At 43.3% G+C, this 26,747-nt stretch overlaps 1 protein-coding gene across 5 annotated transcripts in view; it reads left to right on the forward strand.

The window, feature by feature from the left end:
• The first annotated feature begins 4,235 nt into the window (after positions 1 to 4,235).
• Positions 4,236 to 26,747, forward strand: part of THNSL1 (threonine synthase like 1) — an 81,783-nt gene continuing 59,271 nt past the window's right edge. For 2 of the 5 annotated variants that reach the window (XR_011313953.1, XR_011313952.1), the window contains exon 1: positions 5,301 to 5,379. Coding sequence is in view for 2 of the 5 variants with exons in the window: in XM_069729587.1 (XP_069585688.1) it covers positions 10,266 to 12,437 (2,172 nt within the window). In the remaining 3 variants the exon portion in view is untranslated. Of the gene's footprint in view, positions 4,297 to 5,288; positions 5,380 to 10,209; positions 12,850 to 26,747 lie in introns of those variants that run through there. The other 3 variants (XM_069729587.1, XM_069729588.1, XR_011313954.1) reach the window with 3 other exon arrangements.

Genomic DNA, 26,747 nt, shown 5'->3' on the forward strand with positions numbered 1-26,747 from the left:
AGGAGAGCAGGTTCAGGCACTGGCCACACACAGACCAGGAGAGCAGGTTCAGGCACTGGCCACACACAGACCAGGAGAGCAGGTTCAGGCACTGGCCACACACAGACCAGGAGAGCAGGTTCAGGCACTGGCCACGCACAGACCAGGAGAGCAGGTTCAGTCACCGGCCACACACAGACCAGGAGAGCAGGTTCAGCAGGGCCGCGCTTAGTAACCCGATGTTTACCCTGGTTATCAGCGTAAAAGTAAAAAAAAAACAAACACTACATGCTTACCTTCCGCTGTCTGTCCTCGGCGCTGTGCTTCCTGCACTGACTGTGAGCACAGCGGCCGGAAAGCAGAGCGGTGACGTCACCGCTCTGCTTTCCGGCTGGCCGGCGCTCACAGTCAGTGCAGGAAGCACAGCGCGCCGAGGACAGACAGCGGAAGGTAAGCATGTAGTGTTTTTTTGTTTTTTACTTTTACGCTGGTAACCAGGGTAAACATCGGGTTACTAAGCGTGGCCCTGCGCTTAGTAACCCGATGTTTACCCTGGTTACCAGCGAAGACATCGCTGAATCGGCGTCACACACGCTGATTCAGCGATGTCTGCAGGGAGTCCAGCGACGAAATGAAGTGCTGGACTTTCTGCAGTGACCAACGACATCACAGCAAGATCCTGATCACTGCTGCGTGTCAAACTGAACGATATCGCTAGCCAGGACGCTGCAACGTCACGGATCGCTAGCGATATCGTTCAGTGTGACGGTACCTTTAGGTCCTGGCGGCACACTGACCAGGAGAGCAGGTTTAGGCCCTGGCCACACACTGACCAGGGGAGCAAGTACAAGACACTAGCCGCACACTGACCAGTGGAGCAGGTTCAGGACTCTGGCCACACACATACCAGGGGTTTGGGTTGAGTACGTTGGCCACACCGGGACCAGGGATTCGGGTTCAGGACCCTGGCCACACCTGGACCAGGAGACCTCACAACTCAGTAGTAGGAGAAACTACACGGTAATGAAAATTGCTGCTTTGGTGACTCCCTAAGGCGAAGGGAGTCTTTTGTACAGGATGACTCCCAGCAATTGGCTGGGAGCCATTGTGCAGGTGTACTATTTATACTTAATACCTCACAGCAACTGGCTGAGAGCATTCACTATGAGAAGAAAAACATTAGACTCGAACAAAGACGACCCAGGAAAACATACTCTGAAGGGAGGTAAGAACATTTCTAAAACAATCCACAGTGAGGAGATTGGAACAAAACAAAATCCTCTAAACTGCATGCTCGCAAACGCCAGAAGCCTGACAAACAAGATGGAAGAACTAGAAGCAGAAATATCTACAGGTAACTTTGACATAGTGGGAATAACCGAGACATGGTTAGATGAAAGCTATGACTGGGCAGTTAACTTACAGGGTTACAGTCTGTTTAGAAAGGATCGTAAAAATCGGAGAGGAGGAGGGGTTTGTCTCTATGTAAAGTCTTGTCTAAAGTCCACTTTAAGGGAGGATATTAGCGAAGGGAATGAGGATGTCGAGTCCATATGGGTTGAAATTCATGGAGGGAAAAATGGTAACAAAATTCTCATTGGGGTCTGTTACAAACCCCCAAATATAACAGAAAGCATGGAAAGTCTACTTCTAAAGCAGATAGATGAAGCTGCAACCCATAATGAGGTCCTGGTTATGGGGGACTTTAACTACCCGGATATTAACTGGGAAACAGAAACCTGTGAAACCCATAAAGGCAACAGGTTTCTGCTAATAACCAAGAAAAATTATCTTTCACAATTGGTGCAGAATCCAACCAGAGGAGCAGCACTTTTAGACCTAATACTATCTAATAGACCTGACAGAATAACAAATCTGCAGGTGGTCGGGCATTTAGGAAATAGCGACCACAATATTGTGCAGTTTCACCTGTCTTTCACTAGGGGGACTTGTCAGGGAGTCACAAAAACATTGAACTTTAGGAAGGCAAAGTTTGAACAGCTTAGAGATGCCCTTAATCTGGTAGACTGGGACAATATCCTCAGAAATAAGAATACAGATAATAAATGGGAAATGTTTAAGAACATCCTAAATAGGCAGTGTAAGCGGTTTATACCTTGTGGGAATAAAAGGACTAGAAATAGGAAAAACCCAATGTGGCTAAACAAAGAAGTAAGACAGGCAATTAACAGTAAAAAGAAAGCATTTGCACTACTAAAGCAGGATGGCACCATTGAAGCTCTAAAAAACTATAGGGAGAAAAATACTTTATCTAAAAAACTAATTAAAGCTGCCAAAAAGGAAACAGAGAAGCACATTGCTAAGGAGAGTAAAACTAATCCCAAACTGTTCTTCAACTATATCAATAGTAAAAGAATAAAAACTGAAAATGTAGGCCCCTTAAAAAATAGTGAGGAAAGAATGGTTGTAGATGACGAGGAAAAAGCTAACATATTAAACACCTTCTTCTCCACGGTATTCACGGTGGAAAATGAAATGCTAGGTGAAATCCCAAGAAACAATGAAAACCCTATATTAAGGGTCACCAATCTAACCCAAGAAGAGGTGCGAAACCGGCTAAATAAGATTAAAATAGATAAGTCTCCGGGTCCGGATGGCATACACCCACGAGTACTAAGAGAACTAAGTAATGTAATAGATAAACCATTATTTCTTATTTTTAGTGACTCTATAGCGACAGGGTCTGTTCCGCAGGACTGGCGCATAGCAAATGTGGTGCCAATATTCAAAAAGGGCTCTAAAAGTGAACCTGGAAATTATAGGCCAGTAAGTCTAACCTCTATTGTTGGTAAAATATTTGAAGGGTTTCTGAGGGATGTTATTCTGGATTATCTCAATGAGAATAACTGTTTAACTCCATATCAGCATGGGTTTATGAGAAATCGCTCCTGTCAAACCAATCTAATCAGTTTTTATGAAGAGGTAAGCTGTAGGCTGGACCACGGTGAGTCATTGGACGTGGTATATCTCGATTTTTCCAAAGCGTTTGATACCGTGCCGCACAAGAGGTTGGTACACAAAATGAGAATGCTTGGTCTGGGGGAAAATGTGTGTAAATGGGTTAGTAACTGGCTTAGTGATAGAAAGCAGAGGGTGGTTATAAATGGTATAGTCTCTAACTGGGTCGCTGTGACCAGTGGGGTACCGCAGGGGTCAGTATTGGGACCTGTTCTCTTCAACATATTCATTAATGATCTGGTAGAAGGTTTACACAGTAAAATATCGATATTTGCAGATGATACAAAACTATGTAAAGCAGTTAATACAAGAGAAGATAGTATTCTGCTACAGATGGATCTGGATAAGTTGGAAACTTGGGCTGAAAGGTGGCAGATGAGGTTTAACAATGATAAATGTAAGGTTATACACATGGGAAGAGGGAATCAATATCACCATTACACACTGAACGGGAAACCACTGGGTAAATCTGACAGGGAGAAGGACTTGGGGATCCCAGTTAATGATAAACTTACCTGGAGCAGCCAGTGCCAGGCAGCAGCTGCCAAGGCAAACAGGATCATGGGGTGCATTAAAAGAGGTCTGGATACACATGATGAGAGCATTATACTGCCTCTGTACAAATCCCTAGTTAGACCGCACATGGAGTACTGTGTCCAGTTTTGGGCACCGGTGCTCAGGAAGGATATAATGGAACTAGAGAGAGTACAAAGGAGGGCAACAAAATTAATAAAGGGGATGGGAGAACTACAATACCCAGATAGATTAGCGAAATTAGGATTATTTAGTCTAGAAAAAAGACGACTGAGGGGCGATCTAATAACCATGTATAAGTATATAAGGGGACAATACAAATATCTCGCTGAGGATCTGTTTATACCAAGGAAGGTGACGGGCACAAGGGGGCATTCTTTGCGTCTGGAGGAGAGAAGGTTTTTCCACCAACATAGAAGAGGATTCTTTACTGTTAGGGCAGTGAGAATCTGGAATTGCTTGCCTGAGGAGGTGGTGATGGCGAACTCAGTCGAGGGGTTCAAGAGAGGCCTGGATGTCTTCCTGGAGCAGAACAATATTGTATCATACAATTATTAGGTTCTGTAGAAGGACGTAGATCTGGGTATTTATTATGATGGAATATAGGCTGAACTGGATGGACAAATGTCTTTTTTCGGCCTTACTAACTATGTTACTATGTTACTATGTTACTATGTTACTATGTGCGCGCGCTACACCTTTAAGAATGGGGAAGTGCGCACACTAGGTGTGCCGCCAAGAAATGTAGTCTGAGCAAACAGGAGACCTGCCAGCTGACGGGAACCATACTGCGGGGCCAGAGTGGTGAGTATGCCAGCGTCCCTGCATGGAGGGGGAAGGGGAACCAGGCAGGGAAATTGGCAATAGTGTTACACAAATTACATCCATTTGGTTAATCAAACAGGAACACTAAGGCCGTGTTCACACTGCACAGATTTGAGTCCTAATTGTACGATAAAAAAATAGAGCATTCGCAAGCCTTCAACACAGATGTGAACCTAGCCGATGTGGATCTTGATTCACTTTGGAGGAAGATTGGTTCTAATTTAAGAAGTCCAGCTGCAACATTGAGATTTATGGTGGGCTGACAGACAAACGCCCATTAAACGACTGCCGATCTCGACTACATAAAAGTAATTTAATAGCTTTTTTTAGTAAGGCAGACTACACTTCCCATGCACACAGAATGATTGGTAAGTAGATCGTTCTGTGCACATAGAATATTGTCCTCGGCAGCACAGGTTCTGATGTGCTGCCGAGAACAACGATTTTTAAGCAACCTTTAAAAATCATTTCACCCAAGGAATAAGCATTTTGTTCATTCACCGGTTAATTGGCAACCTATTTAGCCAGATCAATAATTGGGAAACGAGCGATCCTAGGAATGCTTGTAACCGATATTCAGCCAGCGTCAATGCACTTTTACTTGCAGGCAAGAGAATGCAAACAAGTTCTCCATGAGTTGGAAGAAAACTGTCAACCGTATCTGATTTGGCAAATATGAAATACTTTTTTGTCCTTTGCTGACTGTTTTCATATATATGATGGCTTTGTTTTTTAGTGTCTCGATTACTAATGCAGATCTTTTATGGGATTGAAAAAGTTGGGGCAAAAGTAGGAAATGTTTCCTCCTTCAAAAAGGATATGTAAGATATACTGGTAACCAGTCTAAAATTGCAAACTTTGCTTCAGGGCGAGTGCATTTTGCTTCTGTGTTTGCAGAATATCATGGGAAGCATCGCCCATTTAAGACGTTTCCCTTTTAATACAAGTGAAGTGAAGCATTGTGGGTAGGTGTCTTTGTCAGGCAGGGAGGAAGAAGAGCGCAGACCTGCCTTGTGCTGCCACTGCTGTCAGTGCCAGGGTAAACGAACCCCAGGTCTGCAGGTAAGAAGCGTATACGGTACACAGCGGCCACTCTATGAATGGACATGTGTGTGTAAATATAGTTCTGTAACATAAATACACCGGATACAATGTTACCATGCACTTGTTACAGTGTAAAGAGTTATAAAATTAAAGGGGTTTTCCACTTTAAGAGACGTGGACCCAAAACGCGTTTTATATACATAAAGTAAACGCTGATGACTCTCCAATACTGTTCTCATTTCAATGTTTTGGCTGCAGCAGTGACATGACATTAACAGCTCACATCAACGCTGCAGCCAATCATTGAGCTCTGTGGCTCTGCTCATGAAGATGGCACACAAAGTCGTTAGTGATTGGCTATGTGGTGATGTGACACAACCGCTGTAGTGAAAACACAGAGACCAGAGCGGTGGTGTACAGCCAGCACTGGACCCAGGGAGAGTGAATACCTGATCTGTTTGTTATTGCACTTAAAGAAAAGTGGAGCGCCCAAACACTTTTATATAAGTGCAAAACCCACTTAGTTGCACATTTCATAAATCTGTTGTGCAGAAAATATTCAAATTCATCATTTCCATTAACTTTATATTGATTAGTGATGGGCAATCCCTTGGATGTTTGGGTCTGGCAGGTTCGGCCAAACATCTAAAAAAAAAAAAAAAGTTTGGTTTAGGTACCCCCCCAAAAAATACACAACCACCTGTCTGAAGTGAAGATGTCGCATGCCGAAATCTCTGCAATATGTGGTTTACAACCTGGACGGTGCCATGATGCAAGCATCCAGGCTGAAAAACAACGGTAAAACGAGTTGCCTAAAACGCAGCTTCACTGTGAGTGGTCCGATGAACTGTGATGACCTCAATGAGATCACCACGAGCACCGTGAGAAAATTCTGATGAATACTCCCATCAGTGGTTCCTGCTGTCGGGGGTTATTGGCGACAGCAGGTGTAGGCTGATGGGAATAGTACTCTCTCATCAGCCGACGCCTGTGACCAGCGGTAAACTTTTTACCACCAGTCTCGGCTGTTGGCTCATGCTGTCATCTGACAACGTGGGAACCGCAGGTCTCTGATCGGCAGTAATAATCTTACCTCCAATCAGAGCCGCCGATGTTTCTTGGGCTGTCATTCAGACAGAGTACGAAACACCCGATGTCCGGGGTGACGAACCTCAACAGTCACACAGACTTCCTAGAGAAATCTATGTTCGGGGTCCGTGCCCAAACATTAGGTGATCGTTCCGCTTTGCCCATCTCTATTGATTATGTTACCGACCCCACAACAACTTAGGAAGACACTGAGTTCTTTGACCTTCAAAGCCAATGCAACCAGCTGCTAAAAATCACAGACGCCTCCAGCTTCTGCAGAACATAAGACTGTAGAGAAGCAGTTACACTACTTAATGTTGTCGCACATGGCAGACAGGTTGCAGAAGCTTCTGATACTGTCTTATTTGTATGAATGAGGTCTTCAGAAATCCATGTGTTTGCACCAATTGTGAACTCATTCAGATGAATGGAACAGATTTTCCGTAGCAGAATGTTGTTGTTTTTGTTTTGGTTTTTTTTGCATTAAATCTTTGCATTAAAGCTTGTGAATATTCCTTGATGGCTCAGCAGGACTCCTTTTATCAATACTGCTCTCCATTTCTATTTATTGAGGTGTACGGCACTGCCACTGACCTATGGAATAGGGGATATGTTACCTACTCACCTGACCTCTATCTAACTCCTGGTGCCTCCACTCCGATTCTGTGGGTCCTCACTGCTCAGTCCACCATTCATTCAGGGGGTGATCACTCCTTCCATTGAGAGATGCACATGCCAACTAGCAAAGGCCTCCAGACCTTCTCCAATGGTAGCCCTCCTTGCAGAATGCCAATGGGAGTACATAAAATCCTATATAAATTCTGCGGTGACTTCCAGTTTTTCCTAGTTTTGCTGATTCTGAATTGATTTGTACTGTTCTGATCCCAAGTTTGTTCCTTGCTTTGTTCTGCTGACTAACCCTTTTGATCCCGTTATGGACCTGACCTTGGATTGTGTGCTGTCTCTACCTGATCCACTGTATTTGACCTATTCTACTGTTGATAGGCCACAAATGTGTAAGATGGAACAACCCTTGAACAACCTCAGATCAGATTTCTCTAACCCATTTTTCCAACATCAAATTTGCATGTAGCCATTAAAGAGGTTGTCCTTAAGATAGTTATCAATATCTTATTGGTGGGTGTCCGAGACCAGGCCTCACGCCGACCAGCTCTTATTAGCTCCGGTGGTAGCTGGATGTAAACAGTGGATGGAGCTGGAACAGCACAGCTCCGAGCACTGTGCAGTGACCTGCTGCCCAGATCTGCAGCTCGAAAGATTAAGAGCTGATGTGCAGTTTTTGGTAATGGTCACTACACTGTGTACCCTATTCACTGTTAACACACACTTACCACCAGAGTTAATAAAAGCTGATCAATCGGGGGACAATGTCATTCCCTCACCAATCTGATATTGATGATCTCTCCTTAGAAAAGGTCATCAACATCTGAAGACCACAGGGCCCGTTTAATTTTCTGTACATTGGCCACTGTACAAAAACCAAACAGGGCAACATTTTTAATGAGACAATATTGCAAAAATGCTTTTTGGCCAAAAAATCCATTCCTTTAATTATAAGCCCCTGAAGATGTCCGAATCCTCTAGGAAAGTCATATGCATGTTTAATGTATTTGTCTATATTTGCCCCGTATTCACATGTAAAGCGCCATGGAATAAATGGCGCTATAAAAATGTATAATAATAATAATAATAATAATGCTGGGCATCATCCCTGGACCGCGTTTCTTGGAGCTCTCAGATGCAGAGTTGCTAGGATTGTAATTGATGTACCTGGCACATAACTAACATGCAACATTAAATTGCACTATTCCGATTGGAATTCACATTATTACATTTGTGAAAAATGAAATAGGAGTGTTGCACAGGATGGTCGCGCTTACCATTACTCTATAAAAGATATCTGGCACATAGTTATAAATATTGAAAAAAAATCTAATAAAAAACCCACCTTTCTTTACTTCTTGTTGACATCCAGCCAATCGGTAATGGCAATATTATTCTTCCTTTGGCCCCCTCCCAAAAAATAGATGACGTCAAGAGAAGTTAAAAAACATGGCAGGATATTGTGATATAGGGATAGGCCTGCAAAATGAATCTTGCCCAATGTAAGGTCTAATTTAGACGTTTGTAAAAGACCAACCTTGTACGGTCTGTGGGTCTCCAGACCCAAACTAAACACACCATTGATTCTGCAACCAAATCAATATAATGCCAAGCTTTTAGTGTATCTGAAATGATGAATATAGGGGTCCAGCTACTGTACATTATGCCACCCAAAACCATAATCCCGAGAGTAGGACAAGGTTAACGTTTCCTCGTGAAGGACTCTTCGTGGCATTGCCGATGTGGTCTCCAAACCATTGACAAAAGATCAAAGACAAAAGTGGGATTCATCATTGAAAAGGAAAGACCTCCATTGCCATCTTCCTCTGCACCATGATTGCGTTTGAGAGCGGTGGAGTGAAGTTAATGGACATCTGTAACATGTGGCTTGTAGTCCAAATGCTTTTTGATGGTTTGCATAAACATTGAGCCTCTAGGGGGAATTTAGACATTCCAACAGTCTGATACTGTGCATACCAATGACGATGACAAGTTTGGGGCAGGAGACCCATGACTAATCCATACATCAAGGTCCATACACAAAATGCTATTCAGATGTCTGAAGTCATCCCTTGGCTTGGTATGTGATATCCAGTATCACTTGTAGTACAGAATGGATCTATCGTGTAATCAGTAATATGGCGATTTCTCCAAAGCGTCCCAGGAGCCATTTTTCACCACAACATGAGGCCATTTGTCGCACTTATTACTGTGAGCAGCATGTGTAGCCTAAACGTGCTACCATGGCTGCAGTGTCTCCAGACTTGTCTCCCATCGAGCACTTCTGGGACGTCGTTGGTTGGTAGTTGTCCAGGAGCTGCCAGCGGAGAATCTTGATGATTTGCCCAAGTGCATTCATTGTGGCAGATCATTCCTTAGAAAACCATTAATAACTTCATTTGTTGCAGTCAAGACATGTAAGTGAGGGCATTTCTGCATGTGGAGCTCATATTCGATACTGAATTACCGTAATCGGGATATTTTGAAATTGTTTGTTTCTGTTTTTACATCACTTGCATATCATTAATACATCTGGTGGTCACCCGCTATGTACGGATTGAGTTCAGCTCCTGAGCATGCTCCATACACTTCCTTTCTTATCCACAATAAATATTGGGCAGATTGCGCCAAGAGGTTGAATAACTCTTGTAAAAGCTGAGAAGATGGAGCATGACAAAGAGTCTCCGTTTTATGTCCTTTCCTTTCAAACCCTGCACTAGGCATAATAGAGTTGGTCAGCTTGCCCAGAGTATTCTTTTATAGTAACCAAAGATGAATTTTTCACGTGCAGTTTGTGGACATGAGACTACTGACCTTTGGTAAAGACTTTTTTTTATACCCCTAGGATCAGATCTGAACCTGTCCCATGTACTAAATACACAACTTATGCAAAGATCCATTATATCACCATTTGTATGAAATGATCAAGAGATTCAATGGTGCAGTATATTTTGTAATACATTTTTAAACAATATATTGTCCCGACCCTATAGCCTCTTATGCCGTGATCCATTCTGGAGATTATATGGAGCTGTTCAGTGGCTTTCTGGTCCAGATACGTAATTGTACATATACTTGCTCTTATTGTTTAGATGTTAAACTTCAGTTGATGAAATCCCTATTTTTGTTTTTCAGCGAGCCATACCAATGCATGTGCTAATACTGATAAGAGGTTTACAAATCTGAAGAAAATGGCAAGTCTCCGCAGTCTGCTTTCCATAGTGAAAATGTCTAGGTTTCTGTTTTCAAATTCCTTGACACATTCCAAGCTCTCGACTCTCAGTTCTCTTGTCGGAGAGAAGAATTTGATTCTAATGGGTCCTCCAGGCTCGGGGAAGACCTCTGTTGGCAGAATACTTGGTCAAAAACTTGGTTGCCCCGTTATAGATGTAGATGATGACGTCCTTGAAAAAACTTGGAATATGAGCGTCTCCAATAAACTGCAGGATGTTGGTGATGAGCAATTTTTAGATGAGGAAGGAAAAGCTCTTTTAAAGTTTTCAGCATCTGGAAGTGTAATTTCCCTTACGGGATCCAACCCTCTTCACCTTAGCAGCATGGAACACGCTAAGAAAAACGGAATCGTTGTTTATCTTGATGTCCACTCACAGGATATTATTGAGAGGCTTGAACAAATGAAAGTGGATCGCATTGTTGGCCAAAGGGCCGGCATTTCAATAGGCGACATACTTAAGAAAAGGAAGCATTTTTATAAAAAGTGGCATGATGTGCGTGTACTTTGTCAGACGGGGGATTGCGTAGATGTGGTTGCTGACAAAGTCATCGATGCCGTTAAAAGATATCAATGTGTCAATTCTGAAACCTTTGTTTCTACGAGATCTCGAGAAGCAAACCAAAAACAATCAAAATTCTTCAGTGATGTCGTCGTAGAAGGCTTGGCCAGTGATGGAGGACTTTATGTTCCTGGAAGCGCCCTTCCTAAGCTTAATGATGGTGAATGGAGAAGACTTGTCCAATCGTCATACATCGAAAGGGCTCAGGTGATAATGGAAAGGTGTATACATCCGGCTGACGTACCCTCCGTAGTTTTAGGTGAAATTCTTGAAAGAGCCTATGGTGACAACTTTTCTTGTAATAAAATTGCTCCCGTCAGACATTTGTCAGGGAATCAGTTCATCCTCGAACTATTTCATGGACCAACAGCTTCATTCAAGGACTTGGCCTTACAGTTCATGCCTCATATTTTTGCTTATTGCATTCCAAAAGTATGTAACTACCTAGTCTTGGTAGCGACATCTGGAGACACAGGCAGTGCGGTGTTGGATGGATTCAGCCGCCTGAGTGACCTCGACAAGCAGAGAATTGCCGTATTTTGTCTCTATCCAGAAAATGGAATTAGCCAAGTGCAAAAATCACAAATTATTGCCTGCCAGGGAGAGAACGGATTAGCTGTGGGAGTGGAATCTGATTTTGATTTCTGTCAGAAAGCCATTAAAGAAATGTTCACTAATCCACAATTCACTGGCTTTCTTACAGCTGAATATGGAACAAGTCTAAGTACCGCTAACTCCATCAACTGGGCCAGACTGCTTCCTCAGATCGTCTACCATGCGTCTGCCTACCTAGATCTGGTTTGTCAGGGCGTTATTACTTTCGGATCCCCAGTCGATGTGTGTATTCCCACTGGAAATTTTGGCAACATCATGGCTGCGCTTTATGCAAAACAAATGGGGATTCCTATCCGTAAATTTATTTGTGCGTCCAATCAAAATCACATTTTGACTGATTTTATAAAAACTGGGCTTTATGATCTCCGCGGAAGGGAGTTGCGTCAGTCCTTCTCCCCGGCGATTGATATCCTTAAATCGTCCAATTTAGAACGCTATTTGCATCTTCTTGCCAACCAAGATGGAAGACTTGTCAATGAACTCTACAGTCAATTGGATAGCCAAGGGTATTTTCAGCTACCAGATAATTTACTCCGTCTTTTACAGCACGACCTTATTGGCGACTGGTGCTCGGAGTCGGACTGCGTATCGGCAATCCGTGCCGTTTACGGTGCAACAGGATACCTCCTAGACACACACACAGCTGTTGCCAAAGTAGTTGCAGACAGGGTTCAGGACCGTACATGTCCAGTTATCATATCATGTACTGCTCATTACGCCAAGTTTGCACCTGTTATTTTACATGCATTAGGGATTGAAGAAATTAAGCAAAATCCATTAACTCAGCTCCATGTGTTGAATTCCTTCCACCCTTTGCCTCCGGCTCACAAGTCACTGCTAGGAATGCTTAAAGACAAAGACCATCACAAAACCCACAAATGCCAGGCTGATTCTATCCATGTCATGGACTGTGTCGAAAACTACCTACAAAGTCTATTTTTAAAGGTTCACTAAGGGCCAAGGCGGTAATCATCTTTCCTATAAGATAAAAAAAAAAAAAAGTCGTCTACTGGAAAAACCAGATAAAAACACAATAGCAAAATAACTTCCGCCAAAACAGATTAGGAAATTGAGCAAAACATAGAAACATTGCAGGAAAGCTATTTCAATACTAATTTAGAAAAGGAAAGACCAATCTATAATTAGGCTGTTTTGCCAGGAATGTATTGTAATCCTGTAGGAAAACATGACACCAAATACTTAGTAATTAACTATGGAAGTGGGTACAACTGCTGTTTATATACTTTACATATATAAAGGAAGTGCGGTATGAGCGATTCCCTAAAATGTACAAATTACCCCAATGACTGTCTATACTAGGAGAGAACGATTCAATAATAAATATGTTGTCGGCATCTTGCTTGTATCCAAAGTGGACTTTTATTTTACTAGACAGAGGCACAATGTTGAAGTCAATTTTAAAGGCCTTGGCCACTTTTGTACACTAAAAAAAAAACAACAAAAAAAACATATATATATATATATATATATATATATATATATATATATATATATATATATATATATTGTGGGAATATAGCTCATCAGGGATCTCTGCTTTGGCCCAAGCAGGTGGCTATGGAGTCACAACGAACAATAGCAGGCTAGCGAGTTCCACACAGGTATGTGTCAGGTGTATTTATTGTACACATTTGCCGTACAATGTTACACGTGCCAAACATGAAATAAAATGTCTAAGGCCGTCTGGCCACTAACTAACAACAAGATACTAACTGCAAAATAAACCTATACAACAAGAAAGAAGTTTGTGCAACCTTACTGTGTCAGCTCCCAGACCAGCAGATGAGAAACTGAGATCCCAGCAGTTCCTTGATTATATCAGCTGAAGCAAAAGCTGGATTGTATGTGTGGAAGGGAAGCACCAGAGCTTTCAGGCTGATCACTAAAGAAACCAGGACCGGATTATAGAGAAATAAACAGCTTCACAATCAATACCGTGATACATATGAAATGAAACGGGGAGAAACATATCTGTTTTCTAGTACTTCTCCCCTTGGCACCTCACATACCCCCTTCCTTTGTTCGAGCCTGTAGGGTCGGACACGATGAGTCACTAAGCAGTGTGTTCTGGATAACGCATCTGCATTCCCGTGCGCTGCGCCTGCCCTGTGCTCAACGGAAAAGTTAAAAGGTTGTAATGCCAAGAACCAGCGTGTCACCCTCGCATTGCCCTCTTTTGCGCGGGACATCCATGTTAGGGGTGAATGGTCCGTTACTAGCCTAAATTGGCGACCTAGTAAATAATAGCGTAAGGTGAATAGGGCCCATTTCACAGCCAGGGCTTCGCGCTCAACCACGCTATAATTCTTTTCTGCCCTGGTAAGCTTCCTACTCAGATAGCTTACTGGGTGTTCCTCGCCATTCACTTCCTGTGACAACACTGCACCGAGGCCGACACCAGAGGCGTCCGTTTGGACAATAAACTCCCGTTTAAAGTCAGGGGCAACCAACACTGGTTGGTCACAGAGGACCGTTTTCAAATACTGAAAGGTCTTCTCTGCTTCTGCGTTCCACTTTATTGTGATAGATTTTGAGCCCTTGGTAAGCTCTGTGAGAGGGGCCGCGATGGTGGCAAAATTTTTAATGAAGCGCCTATAATAGCCAACGATCCCTAAAAAGGCTCCGACCTGTTTTTTGTTGACCGGTCGTGGCCAATTCTGAATAGCGTCCACTTTATTGGTCTGTGGCTTTACGACTCCTCGCCCTATGCTATATCCCAGATAGCGAGCCTCTTCCAATCCCAAGGTACATTTCTTAGGATTGGCAGTTAACCCAGCAGTTTTTATCGAGTCTAAGACGGCTTGTACTTTTGACAAATGTGTGTCCCAGTCATCACTAAAGACAATGATATCGTCCAAGTATGCGGACGCATACCGGACGTGGGGTTTAAGGACAATATCTATTAGACGTTGGAAGGTGGCTGCAGCACCATGCAACCCAAATGGCATATCACGGTACTGGAACAGTCCCTGGGGCGTTACAAAGGCCGTTTTCTCTTTGGCTGAATCCGTGAGGGGAATCTGCCAATAACCTTTTGTTAAGTCGATAGTAGATATGTACCTGGCCGAACCCAGTCTCTCTATAAGTTCATCAACTCTCGGCATCGGGTAGGCATCGAATTTTGATACCTCATTTAATTTCCGAAAATCATTACAAAACCTAATAGTCCCATCGGGTTTGGGCACTAGCACGATTGGGCTAGCCCAATCACTCCGGGACTCTTCAATGACTCCAAGTTCTAACATTTTCTCGACTTCCTGGGCAATGGCTTGTCTCCGAGCCTCCGGAATTCGATATGGTTTTAGTCGTACACGGACCTGTGGATCAGTAACAATGTCGTGTTTAATTAAGTGAGTACGACCAGGAAGCTCTGAAAAAACCTCTGCGTTTTTCTGTATAAATTCCTTAGTCTCTCGTTTTTGACTTTCGGATAGTGTCTCGGCAATACCCACCTCTGGCAATGCTACCTGGGGGTCATTTACCACAGATGGGGGTGCCCTACGAGGTCCATCATTAAGGGTGGCTTTTGTCATTAGACTCTCCCTATCCCGCCAGGCCTTAAGCAAGTTTATGTGGTAGATTTGTTCGGTTTTCCCCTTGTCTGGTTGATATATCTTATAATTCACTTCACCTATTCTCTCCAACACCTCGTATGGGCCCTGCCACTTCGCAAGAAATTTATTTTCTACAGTGGGTACCAATACTAACACCCTGTCTCCGGGTTGAAAGACTCGTGTTTTAGCCGCTCGGTTATATACCGTGCTTTGGGCCTGTTGCGCACGTTCTAAACATTCTTTAACTATTGGCATGACCGCCTCAATTCTATCTTTCATAAGCATTACGTGTTCAATTACACTGCGATAAAGAGTCACCTCTTGTTCCCAAGTCTCTTTAGCAATATCTAACAGGCCTCTAGGACATCGCCCATAAACTAACTCAAAAGGCGAAAAGCCTGTGGAGGATTGGGGTACTTCCCGTATAGCGAACAGGAGATATGGTAGGAGAGCATCCCAATCCCTCCCGTCCTTATCTACCACCCTTTTCAACATTCCCTTCAGGGTTTTACTAAATCGCTCCACCAACCCGTCAGTCTGAGGGTGATATACTGAAGTACGCAAGTGGGAGATTTTTAGTAGCTTACACAAGTCCTTAAGTATTCGAGACATAAAGGGGGTTCCCTGATCTGTTAGTATTTCTTTCGGAATGCCGGTGCGAGAAAACATATTAACAAGCTCCTTTGAAATTGCTTTTGCATTGGCATTCCGCAGAGGCACTGCTTCAGGGTAACGAGTGGCATAATCTAGTACTACCAAAATGTACTGATGTCCCCTGGCAGATTTAACTAATGGACCCACTATATCCATTGCTATCCTCTCGAAGGGCACCTCTATTATTGGTAAGGGCACAAGGGGGCTTCTAAAATGTGACATAAGTGTGGTCAATTGACACGTAGGACAGGACTGACAATACCGGGTCACGTCCCCCCCTAGACCCGGCCAAAAGAAACGCTGCAGAATACGGTGTTTTGTTTTTTCTCCAGCCAGGTGTCCCCCCAAGGGATGTTTATGTGCCAGTTCCAAAACTACCTGGCGAAAGGACTTGGGCACCACTAGTTGCTCTACCGCCACCCCCCGCACTTTGTCTATATGATACAGCATACCCTGTTGCACAGCTAGGTGTGGGAACTCATTTTGAGCCCCTGGGTACAATGGTCTTCCCTCAGAGACCTTTACATTTTCCCATGCCCTTGCCAGAGTAGGGTCCTGGTGTTGAGCGGTCCCGAACTTTCCACGGGCCACCTCAAGACCTGGCATTTCTATAGCCTCCTCTAGTTCACTTGCGTCGCCTGCATATACAGCCAGAGGTGAGTCTACAGATTCTGGAGTTACCTCTGAGATGGACTCCCCCCCTCTTGCTGCAATAGCTCAGGGGTTAGCCCCACGGCACCCTCCTCAACTAGAGTGCTCATGCCATTTTTAAGGTTCCACAAGTCCCAAAATAAGGGAAAGTCTCTCCCCAATATTACATCATGTCCCATAGACTTTAGGACTGCCGCTTGATGTCTTTTGGTTCCTACTGACGTGGCAAGGGTGACCCAGGCAGTGGGGTAGTTTTTTATATCACCATGGATGCAACTAATGCCCAGGGTTGAGTTCGTTAGGGCTCTAGGGTCCACCAAACTGGCATGTACCAGAGTTACTTGACTGCCGGAATCCAAGACGGCATTCACACTATGGCCGTCGACCTCGAGGCAACACACGTGTCGTTCATTTCCTGTGAGGACCTCTGCAACACAGACTGACTGTACATATAACGAAAGACGTCTCATAGCGTTACAGTCCATTGGCTCTGTAGTCATTGGGCAGTTAGCTGCTACATGGCCAAGCCCGCGACATCGCCAACATTGTATAGGTCCTTGCTTCCTCGCCGGAGACGCCTGATAGGGTCTGCTGAATTGCTGTGAGACTGTACCGCCTCCATAGTTCTTTGTGGGTCTGCTACCCTTTATTGCAACGTTCTCTTCTTTTGAAGATGAAGTAGGTCTCGCAGTATTTTCTGGCGATTTCTTGGGAGCCCAGCGAGGTGATAACGTCCCTTGGAGTAGGCTTTCGGAAGCATTGTAGCGTTCGACCATATTCACCAACTGGTCGGCTGTATATGGGTCACCTTGTCCAACCCACCTCTGTAACTTAGGGGGCAAGGACCGCAGGTACTTGTCTAGAACAACACGTTCCACCATCTCTGCAGATGTCAAAATCTCTGGTTGCAGCCATTTTTTTACAAGATGGATAAGATCATGCATTTGTGAGCGGGCTGGCTGATCTTCCACAAAAGTCCATAAATGTACCCTCTGTGCTCGTACATATGTGTTTACTCCCAGCCTTGCCAGGATTTCGCTTTTTAATTTGGTATAGTCCATAGCATCCACTCCACTTAAATCGTAATAGGCCTTTTGTGGATCTCCACTCAGAAATGGCGCAACCACTTCAGCCCACATGTCCACCGGTAAATGCTCACGTTCTGCAATACGTTCAAATACGGTGAGATACGCTTCTACATCATTGTCAGCAGTCATTTTAAGCAGGGTTTTTTGTACGGCTTTCCGTGCACCAGCAACACTTTGTGCATGATCCCTCTCATCTCGGGGCTGCCGAATCGAAGCCTGCTTTATTGCATTCAACTGCTCTTGCTGAATCTGGTTTTGCTGGTCCAGGGCTTGCTGGAAGTAAGTATTGGTCTGCTGTTGTTGCACATTTGCCTGCAATAACTGTTTCACTAGTTCCTCCATATTACTGGACTCTTGGCTCTTCAAAAGCACCGGAGCTTTCAGCCAGGACATACACAGAGCACTTTATCTGCAGTCACAGTCCAACAGCCACTATGCCCGCATTCTGAAAACCATTTGTGGGAATATAGCTCATCAGGGATCTCTGCTTTGGCCCAAGCAGGTGGCTATGGAGTCACAACGAACAATAGCAGGCTAGCGAGTTCCACACAGGTATGTGTCAGGTGTATTTATTGTACACATTTGCCGTACAATGTTACACGTGCCAAACATGAAATAAAATGTCTAAGGCCGTCTGGCCACTAACTAACAACAAGATACTAACTGCAAAATAAACCTACACAACAAGAAAGAAGTTTGTGCAACCTTACTGTGTCAGCTCCCAGACCAGCAGATGAGAGACTGAGATCCCAGCAGTTCCTTGATTATATCAGCTGAAGCAAAAGCTGGATCGTATGTGTGGAAGGGAAGCACCAGAGCTTTCAGGCTGATCACTAAAGAAACCAGGACCGGATTACAGAGAAATAAACAGCTTCACAATCAATACCGTGATACATATGAAATGAAACGGGGAGAAACATATCTGTTTTCTAGTACTTCTCCCCTTGGCACCTCACAATATATATATATACAGTGGGGCAAAAAAGTATTTAGTCAGTCAGCAATAGTGCAAGTTCCACCACTTAAAAAGATGAGAGGCGTCTTTAATTTACATCATAGGTAGACCTCAACTATGGGAGACAAACTGAGAAAAAAAAATCCAGAAAATCACATTGTCTGTTTTTTTAACATTTTATTTGCATATTATGGTGAAAAATAAGTATTTGGTCAGAAACAAACAATCAAGATTTCTGGTTCTCACAGACCTGAAACTTCTTCTTTAAGAGTCTCCTCTTTCCTCCACTCATTACCTGTAGTAATGGCACCTGTTTAAACTTGTTATCAGTATAAAAAGACACCTGTGCACACCCTCAAACAGTCTGACTCCAAACTCCACTATGGTGAAGACCAAAGAGCTGTCAAAGGACACCAGAAACAAAATTGTAGCCCAGCACCAGGCTGGGAAGACTGAATCTGCAATAGCCAACCAGCTTGGAGTGAAGAAATCAACAGTGGGAGCAATAATTAGAAAATGGAAGACATACAAGACCACTGATAATCTCCCTCGATCTGGGGCAACAAGCAAAATCCAACCCTATGGGGTCAGAATGATCACAATAACGGTGAGCAAAAATCCCAGAACCACATGGGGGGACCTAGTGAATGAACTGCAGAGAGCTGGGACCAATGTAACAAGGCCTACCATAAGTAACACACTACGCCACCATGGACTCAGATCCTGCAGTGCCAGACGTGTCCCACTGCTTAAGCCAGTACATGTCCGGGCCCGTCTGAAGTTTGCTAGAGAGCATTTGGATGATCCAGAGGAGTTTTGGGAGAATGTCCTATGGTCTGATGAAACCAAACTGGAACTGTTTGGTAGAAACACAACTTGTCGTGTTTGGAAGAAAAAGAATACTGAGTTGCATCCATCAAACACCATACCTACTGTAAAGCATGGTGGTGGAAACATCATGCTTTGGGGCTGTTTCTCTGCAAAGGGGCCAGGACGACTGATCCGGGTACATGAAAGAATGAATGGGGTCATGTATCGTGAGATTTTGAGTGCAAACCTCCTTCCATCAGCAAGGGCATTGAAGATGAAACGTGGCTGGGTCTTTCAACATGACAATGATCCAAAGCACACCACCAGGGCAACGAAGGAGTGGCTTCGTAAGAAGCATTTCAAGGTCCTGGAGTGGCCTAGCCAGTCTCCAGATCTCAACCCTATAGAAAACCTTTGGAGGGAGTTGAAAGTCCGTGTTGCCAAGCGAAAAGCCAAAAACATCACTGCTCTAGAGGAGATCTGCATGGAGGAATGGGCCAGCATACCAACAACAGTGTGTGGCAACCTTGTGAAGACTTACAGAAAACGTTTGACCTCTGTCATTGCCAACAAAGGATATATTACAAAGTATTGAGATGAAATTTTGTTTCTGACCAAATACTTATTTTCCACCATAATATGCAAATAAAATGTTAAAAAAACAGACAATGTGATTTTCTGGATTTTTTTTTCTCAGTTTGTCTCCCATAGTTGAGGTCTACCTATGATGTAAATTACAGACGCCTCTCATCTTTTTAAGTGGTGGAACTTGCACTATTGCTGACTGACTAAATACTTTTTTGCCCCACTGTATATATATATACCATGAAGGGAATAACCAGCTACAAACACCGAAGAAGCCATCCTTCACACAGGGCCAATAAAATCCATAAATACTTTATTAATGAATGTTTAAAAGTAGTAAGCAGTAACAGGTAAAAACCACAGCACAGGTAAAGAGGTGGGCTAACCAGGAGAGCAAACTCCAAATATAGTGAAATATTTATATCATAATACAAAACGTAACATATGATTGTGCCAAGTGACCATGTACAAACATGCAAATAAATAATCAAAGTAAATACAAGTGTATATAGTAATCATCAATAATTACCTAAGGAGCGCTCCTGGAGACCCACCACACCCGACGCGCGTTTCGTAATTAAATGCTTCGTCCAGGGGTCCAACTGTTTATGTTGGCAAGTGTGTCATTAGAAACTTCCTTAACTTATCTGTAAGGTCCAGGGGCGTAAGCAGCAACTCTGTAATACATAGTAGTGACACCTACTTAGTTATCATTGATTCACGTGTAACATTATTTTAAGTGGGTTTTTCATTTTTGAAAAAAAAATATTTCATGGCTGCAGTTTGTTTAAAAAAACAAGCAAAAACAAGCTGTTGGTCACTCACTCTCCCCTGGTCCATCGATGAGTCAAAGCTGCTGGACCCAGGTAGGGTGAGTAAAGCATTTAAATAAATAAATAAATTGCAGCTGGGGACAGTAGTTTTCTAAAACTGAGTACCAATCAACTATATTCAAAGCAATCAGTGCTCGTTACTGATCTGTTTTCATGGTCTAACAAAAACTGATGGCTCATGCAATGTTCTGTTCCCATAGGGAGTCATGTTGTCGGCAGCACATCCCGTTTACACTGAGCGATGTGTACCGATAACAATATCAACATAATAAAATCCCATCACCCGATATACGATTCTTTAGCTCATTCGTCGGATGGTCAATAACATGTTTACACAGGCTGATAATCGGGATCCAGCATTCACATCACAATGGAACATAAAAGTGTAAAAAAAACAAAAAACTGTGACATCATAATAGAAAACAGCCTAAAAATACACAAAACTGCTCCAATGTCATTTAACCCCTTAGTGACCGAGCCAATTTTGACCTTAATGACTAAGCCAATTTTTACAATTCTGATCACTGTCACTTTATGTGGTTATCGCTCTAGAACGCTTCAACGTATCCCACTGATTCTGCGACTGTATTTTCGTGACATATTGTACTTCATGTTTGTGGTAAAATTTCTTCAATATGACTTGCGTTTATTTATGAAAAAAACAAACGTAAATTTGGCAAAAATTTGGAAAATTTAGCAATTTTCAAACTTTTGATTTTTGTGCCCTTAAATCAGAGAGTCATATCACACAAAATAGTTAATAAATAACATTTCCCACATGTCTACTTTACATCAGCAGAATTTTGGAAACATTATTTTTTTGTTGTTAGGACGTTATAAGGGTTAAAAGTTGACCAGCGATTTTTCATTTTTCCAACAACATTTACAAAACCATTTTTAAGGGACCACCTCACATTTGAAGTGAGTTTGGGGGGTCAGCAGGACAGAAAATACTCCAAAGTGACACCATTCTAAAAACTGCACCCCTCAAGGTGCGCCAAACCACATTCAAGAAGTTTATTAACCCTTCAGGTGCTTCACGAGGTCTAATGCAATGAGGAAGGAAAAAATTAATGTTTTTTCTTTTTTCGCAAAAAATTTACTTTAGACCCAGACTTTTTTTAATTTTCACAAGGGTATCAGGAGAAAATGGACCACAAAATTTGTTGTGCAATTTCTCCTGAGTATACCGATACCCCATATGTGGCAGAAAGCCATTGTTTGGGCACATGGCAGAGATCAAAAGGGAGGGAGCACTGTTTGACTTTTTAAAATCAAAATTGGCTGGAATCGATGGCGGGCATCATGTAACGTTTGGAGACCCCCTGATGTACCTAAACGGTGGAACCCCCCAATTCTAACTCCAACCCTAACACAGCCCTAACCCCAACACACCCCTAATCCCAACCCTAACCACAACCCAAACCATAACACAACACAAACCACAACCCTAACCCCAACACAATTGTAACCCCAAACCTAACTCCTACACAAGCCTAACCCCAACACAACCCTAGCCCCAACCCTAACCCTAGCCCCAACCCTAACCACAGCTCTAACCCCAACCCTAACCCTAGCCACAACCCTAACCCTAACTGCAAAGAATGGAAAAAATTACATTTTTTTATTTTATAATTTTTTATGTAACTAAGGGGGTGATAAAGGGAGCTTTAATTAACTTTTTTTTAAATTTTGATCACTGTGATGGGGTCCACATGTATGCAGTCCTTGAGCAGCTGATCGAGGGTGCATACTGCTGTGCGAGATGTGAGCACGTTGTGCATTTGGAAACCCAGATTCTGACTCTAAATGTGCAGCTGGCAACACTGAGATCCATAGACAATATGGAGAGGAGTCTTCTGCTCACGGAGCAGACGCTCAATGGGACAGATGAGGGGGGGATGGTGGGATGGAGCTGCAGGACAATGAAGTAGCAAGCTGGGTGACAGTTAGGAAGCGGGGTAGAGGGAAGAGTGCCAGGGAGGCTAGTCCTGATCTGGAACACCCCAATAAGTTTGCTAAGTTGGCAGATGAGGGGGGTGCCAGTACAGGGGTAGCACTGCTGCAGCCAGGCATGTCCTCTGAAAGCCGGAGGAGTGACTGCTCCAGTAAGGAGGGAAATAGGAGAGCAGGGCAGGCTAGACAGGTGCTGGTAGTGGGCGACTCAATTATTAGGGGAACAGATAGGGCAATCTGTCACAAAGACAGGGATCGTCGAACGGTGTGCTGCCTACCTGGCGCTCGAGTCCGACACATCGCTGATCGGGTGGACAGATTATTGGGAGGGGCTGGTGAGGACCCAGCGGTCATGGTGCACATTGGCACTAATGACAAAGTTAGAGGTAGGTGGAAGGTCCTTAAAGATGATTTCAGGGAATTAGGCTGCAAGCTGAAAGCAAGGACCTCCAACGTGGTATTTTCCGAAATACTGCCGGTACCACGTGCCACGCCAGAGAGGCAACGGGAGATTAGGGAGGTTAATAAGTGGCTCAAGAATTGGTGTAGGAAAGAGGGGTTTGGGTTCCTGCAGAACTGGGCCGACTTCTCAGTTGGCTACAGGCTCTACGCTAGGGACGGGCTGCACCTCAATGGGGAGGGTGCAGCTGTGCTGGGGGAGAGAATGGCTAGAAGGTTGGAGGAGTGTTTAAACTAGGAATTGGGGGGGAGGGTATTCATTTTATAGGAGGGGAAGATAGTGCAGACAGAGACCTGGGCACAAATAAGGAAGTTGGGGGTGGCGGTGGCATGGGGGGTGGGGTCAGAACAGTTAATAATTTAAGAAATAGAAGTACAGAGAGGAACATAAAGTGCATGTATACTAATGCCAGAAGCCTCGCCAACAAAATGGACGAATTAGAACTAATGTTGTTGGAGCATAATTATGACATGGTGGGGATATCTGAAACGTGGCTGGATGAGAGCCATGACTGGGCTGTTAACTTGCAGGGCTATAGCCTGTTCAGAAATTACCGTACAGATAAGCGAGGGGGAGGGGTGTGTCTATATGTAAAATCATCCTTAAAACCCATCCTGCGCGATAACATAGGTGAATTTAATGAAAATGTAGAATCCCTGTGGGTGGAGATAAGGGGAGGGGGAAAAAATAATAAATTACTGATAGGGGTTTGTTATAAATCTCCAAAAATAATGGAAGCAATGGAGAATATCCTCGTAAAGCAAATAGATGAAGCTGCGACTCAAGGAGAAGTCATTATTATGGGGGACTTCAACTACCCTGAAATAGATTGGGGAACAGAAACCTGCAGTTCCAGCAAAGGTAATCGGTTTTTGACAATTATGAGAGACAATTACCTTTCACAACTGGTTCAGGACCCAACAAGAAGGGGGGCACTGCTAGACCTAATATTAACCAACAGGCCAGACCGCATATCAAATATAAGGGTTGGGGGTCACTTGGGAAATAGCGATCACAAAATAATAAGTTTTCATGTATCCTTTAAAAAGATGTGTAGTAGAGGGGTTACAAGGACACTAAACTTCAGGAGGGCAAATTTCCAACGGATGAGAGAGGATCTTGGTGCAATTAACTGGGACGATATCCTGAGACACAAAAATACACAAAGAAAATGGGAGACGTTTATTAGCATCCTGGATAGGACCTGTGCACAGTATATATCGTATGGGAATAAACATACTAGAATTAGGAGGAAACCAATATGGCTAAATAGAGCTGTAAGGGGAGCAATAAGTGACAAAAAGAAAGCATTTAGAGAATTAAAGGAAGTAGGTAGTGAGGAGGCATTAAATAAATACAGAAAATTAAATAAATTCTGTAAAAAGCAAATCAAGGCAGCAAAGATTGAGACAGAGAGACTCATTGCCAGAGAGAGTAAAAATAATCCTAAAATATTCTTTAACTACATAAATAGTAAGAAACTAAAAAATGATAGTGTTGGCCCCCTTAAAAATAGTCTGGGTGAGATGGTGGATGAGGATGAGGAAAAAGCCAATATGCTAAATGACTTTTTTTCATCAGTATTTACACAAGAAAATCCCATGGCAGACAAAATGTCTAGTGATAAAAATTCCCAATTAAATGTCACCTGCTTAACCCAGCAGGAAGTGCGGCGGCGTCTAAACATCACTAAAATTGACAAATCTCCGGGCCCGGATGGGATACACCCTCGAGTACTGCAGGAATTAAGTACAGTCATTGATAGACCATTATTTTTAATCTTTAAAGACTCCATAATAACAGGGTCTGTGCCGCAGGACTGGCGTATAGCAAATGTGGTGCCAATATTCAAAAAGGGAACAAAAACTGAACTCGGAAATTATAGGCCAGTAAGCTTAACCTCTACTGTGGGTAAAATCCTGGAGGGCATTCTAAGGGACGCTATACTGGAGTATCTGAAGAGGAATAACCTCATGACCCAGTATCAGCACGGGTTTACTAGGGACCGTTCATGTCAGACTAATTTGATCAGTTTCTATGAAGAGGTAAGTTCCGGATTGGACCAAGGGAACCCAGTGGATGTAGTGTATATGGACTTTTCAAAAGCTTTTGATACGGTGCCACACAAAAGGTTGATACATAAAATGAGAATAATGGGGATAGGGGAAAATATGTGCAAGTGGGTTGAGAGCTGGCTCAGGGATAGGAAACAAAGGGTGGTTATTAATGGAGCACACTCGGACTGGGTAGCGGTTAGCAGTGGGGTACCACAGGGGTCAGTATTGGGCCCTCTACTTTTTAACATATTTATTAATGACCTTGTAGGGGGCATTCAGAGTAGAATTTCAATATTTGCAGATGACACTAAACTCTGCAGGGTAATCAATACAGAGGAGGACAATTTTATATTACAGGATGATTTATGTAAACTAGAAGCTTGGGCTGATAAATGGCAAATGAGCTTTAATGGGGATAGATGTAAGGTCATGCACTTGGGTAGAAGTAATAAGATGTATAATTATGTGCTTAATTCTAAAACTCTGGGCAAAACCGTCAATGAAAAAGACCTGGGTGTATGGGTGGATGACAAACTTAAATTCAGTGGCCAGTGTCAGGCAGCGGCTACAAAGGCAAATAAAATAATGGGATGCATTAAAAGAGGCATAGATGCTCATGAGGAGAATATAATTTTACCTCTATACAAGTCACTAGTTCGACCACACTTAGAATACTGTGCACAGTTCTGGTCTCCGGTGTTTAAGAAAGACATAGCTGAACTGGGGCGGGTGCAGAGAAGAGCGACCAAGGTTATTAGAGGACTGGGGGGTCTGCAATACCAAGATAGGTTACTACACTTGGGGCTATTTAGTTTGGAAAAACGAAGACTAAGGGGTGATCTTACTTTAATGTATAAATATATGAGGGGACAGTACAAAGACCTTTCTGATGATCTTTTTAATCATAGACCTGAAACAGGGACAAGGGAGCATCCTCTGCGGTTGGAGGAAAAAAGGTTTAAGCATAATAACAGACGCGGATTCTTTACTGTAAGAGCAGTGAGACTATGGAACTCTCTGCCATATGATGTTGTAATGAGTGATTCATTACTTAAATTTAAGAGGGGACTGGATACCTTTCTGGAAAAGTATAATGTTACAGGGTATATACACTAGATTCCTTGATAGGGCGTTGATCCAGGGAACTAGTCTGATTGCCGTATGTGGAGTCGGGAAGGAATTTTTTTCCCCAATGTGGAGCTTACTCTTTGCCACATGTTTTTTTTTTGCCTTCCTCTGGATCAACATGTTAGGGCATGTTAGGTTAGGCTATGGGTTGAACTAGATGGACATATAGTCTTCCTTCAACCTTAATAACTATGTATGTAACCAATAGGAAAATTTCCTATTGTTGTCGGGTACCGGCCAGCAGATCTCGGCGGGCACACTGCGCATGCGCTTGCCATTTTCTTCCAGGAAGAAAACACAGAGGGCCGGGGGACGGAGCAGGAGGATCCGGGGATGGCGGAGGTATCGGGGGGGCTTAGGGGACCCCATTTCTCTCACCTCTGGTATGCTAGATCATATCAAAGGAGAGAGAAATGAATGAAAAATCTGACTTCTTTTGTGATCGCCGTTATTTGATGAATAATGGCGATGACAAGACTGGAGACTGTAAAAACCGACCAGAATCATGTTTT

Source organism: Ranitomeya imitator, chromosome 6 (assembly GCF_032444005.1).
Source record: "Ranitomeya imitator isolate aRanImi1 chromosome 6, aRanImi1.pri, whole genome shotgun sequence".
Classification (NCBI taxonomy): Eukaryota; Metazoa; Chordata; class Amphibia; order Anura; family Dendrobatidae; genus Ranitomeya; species Ranitomeya imitator.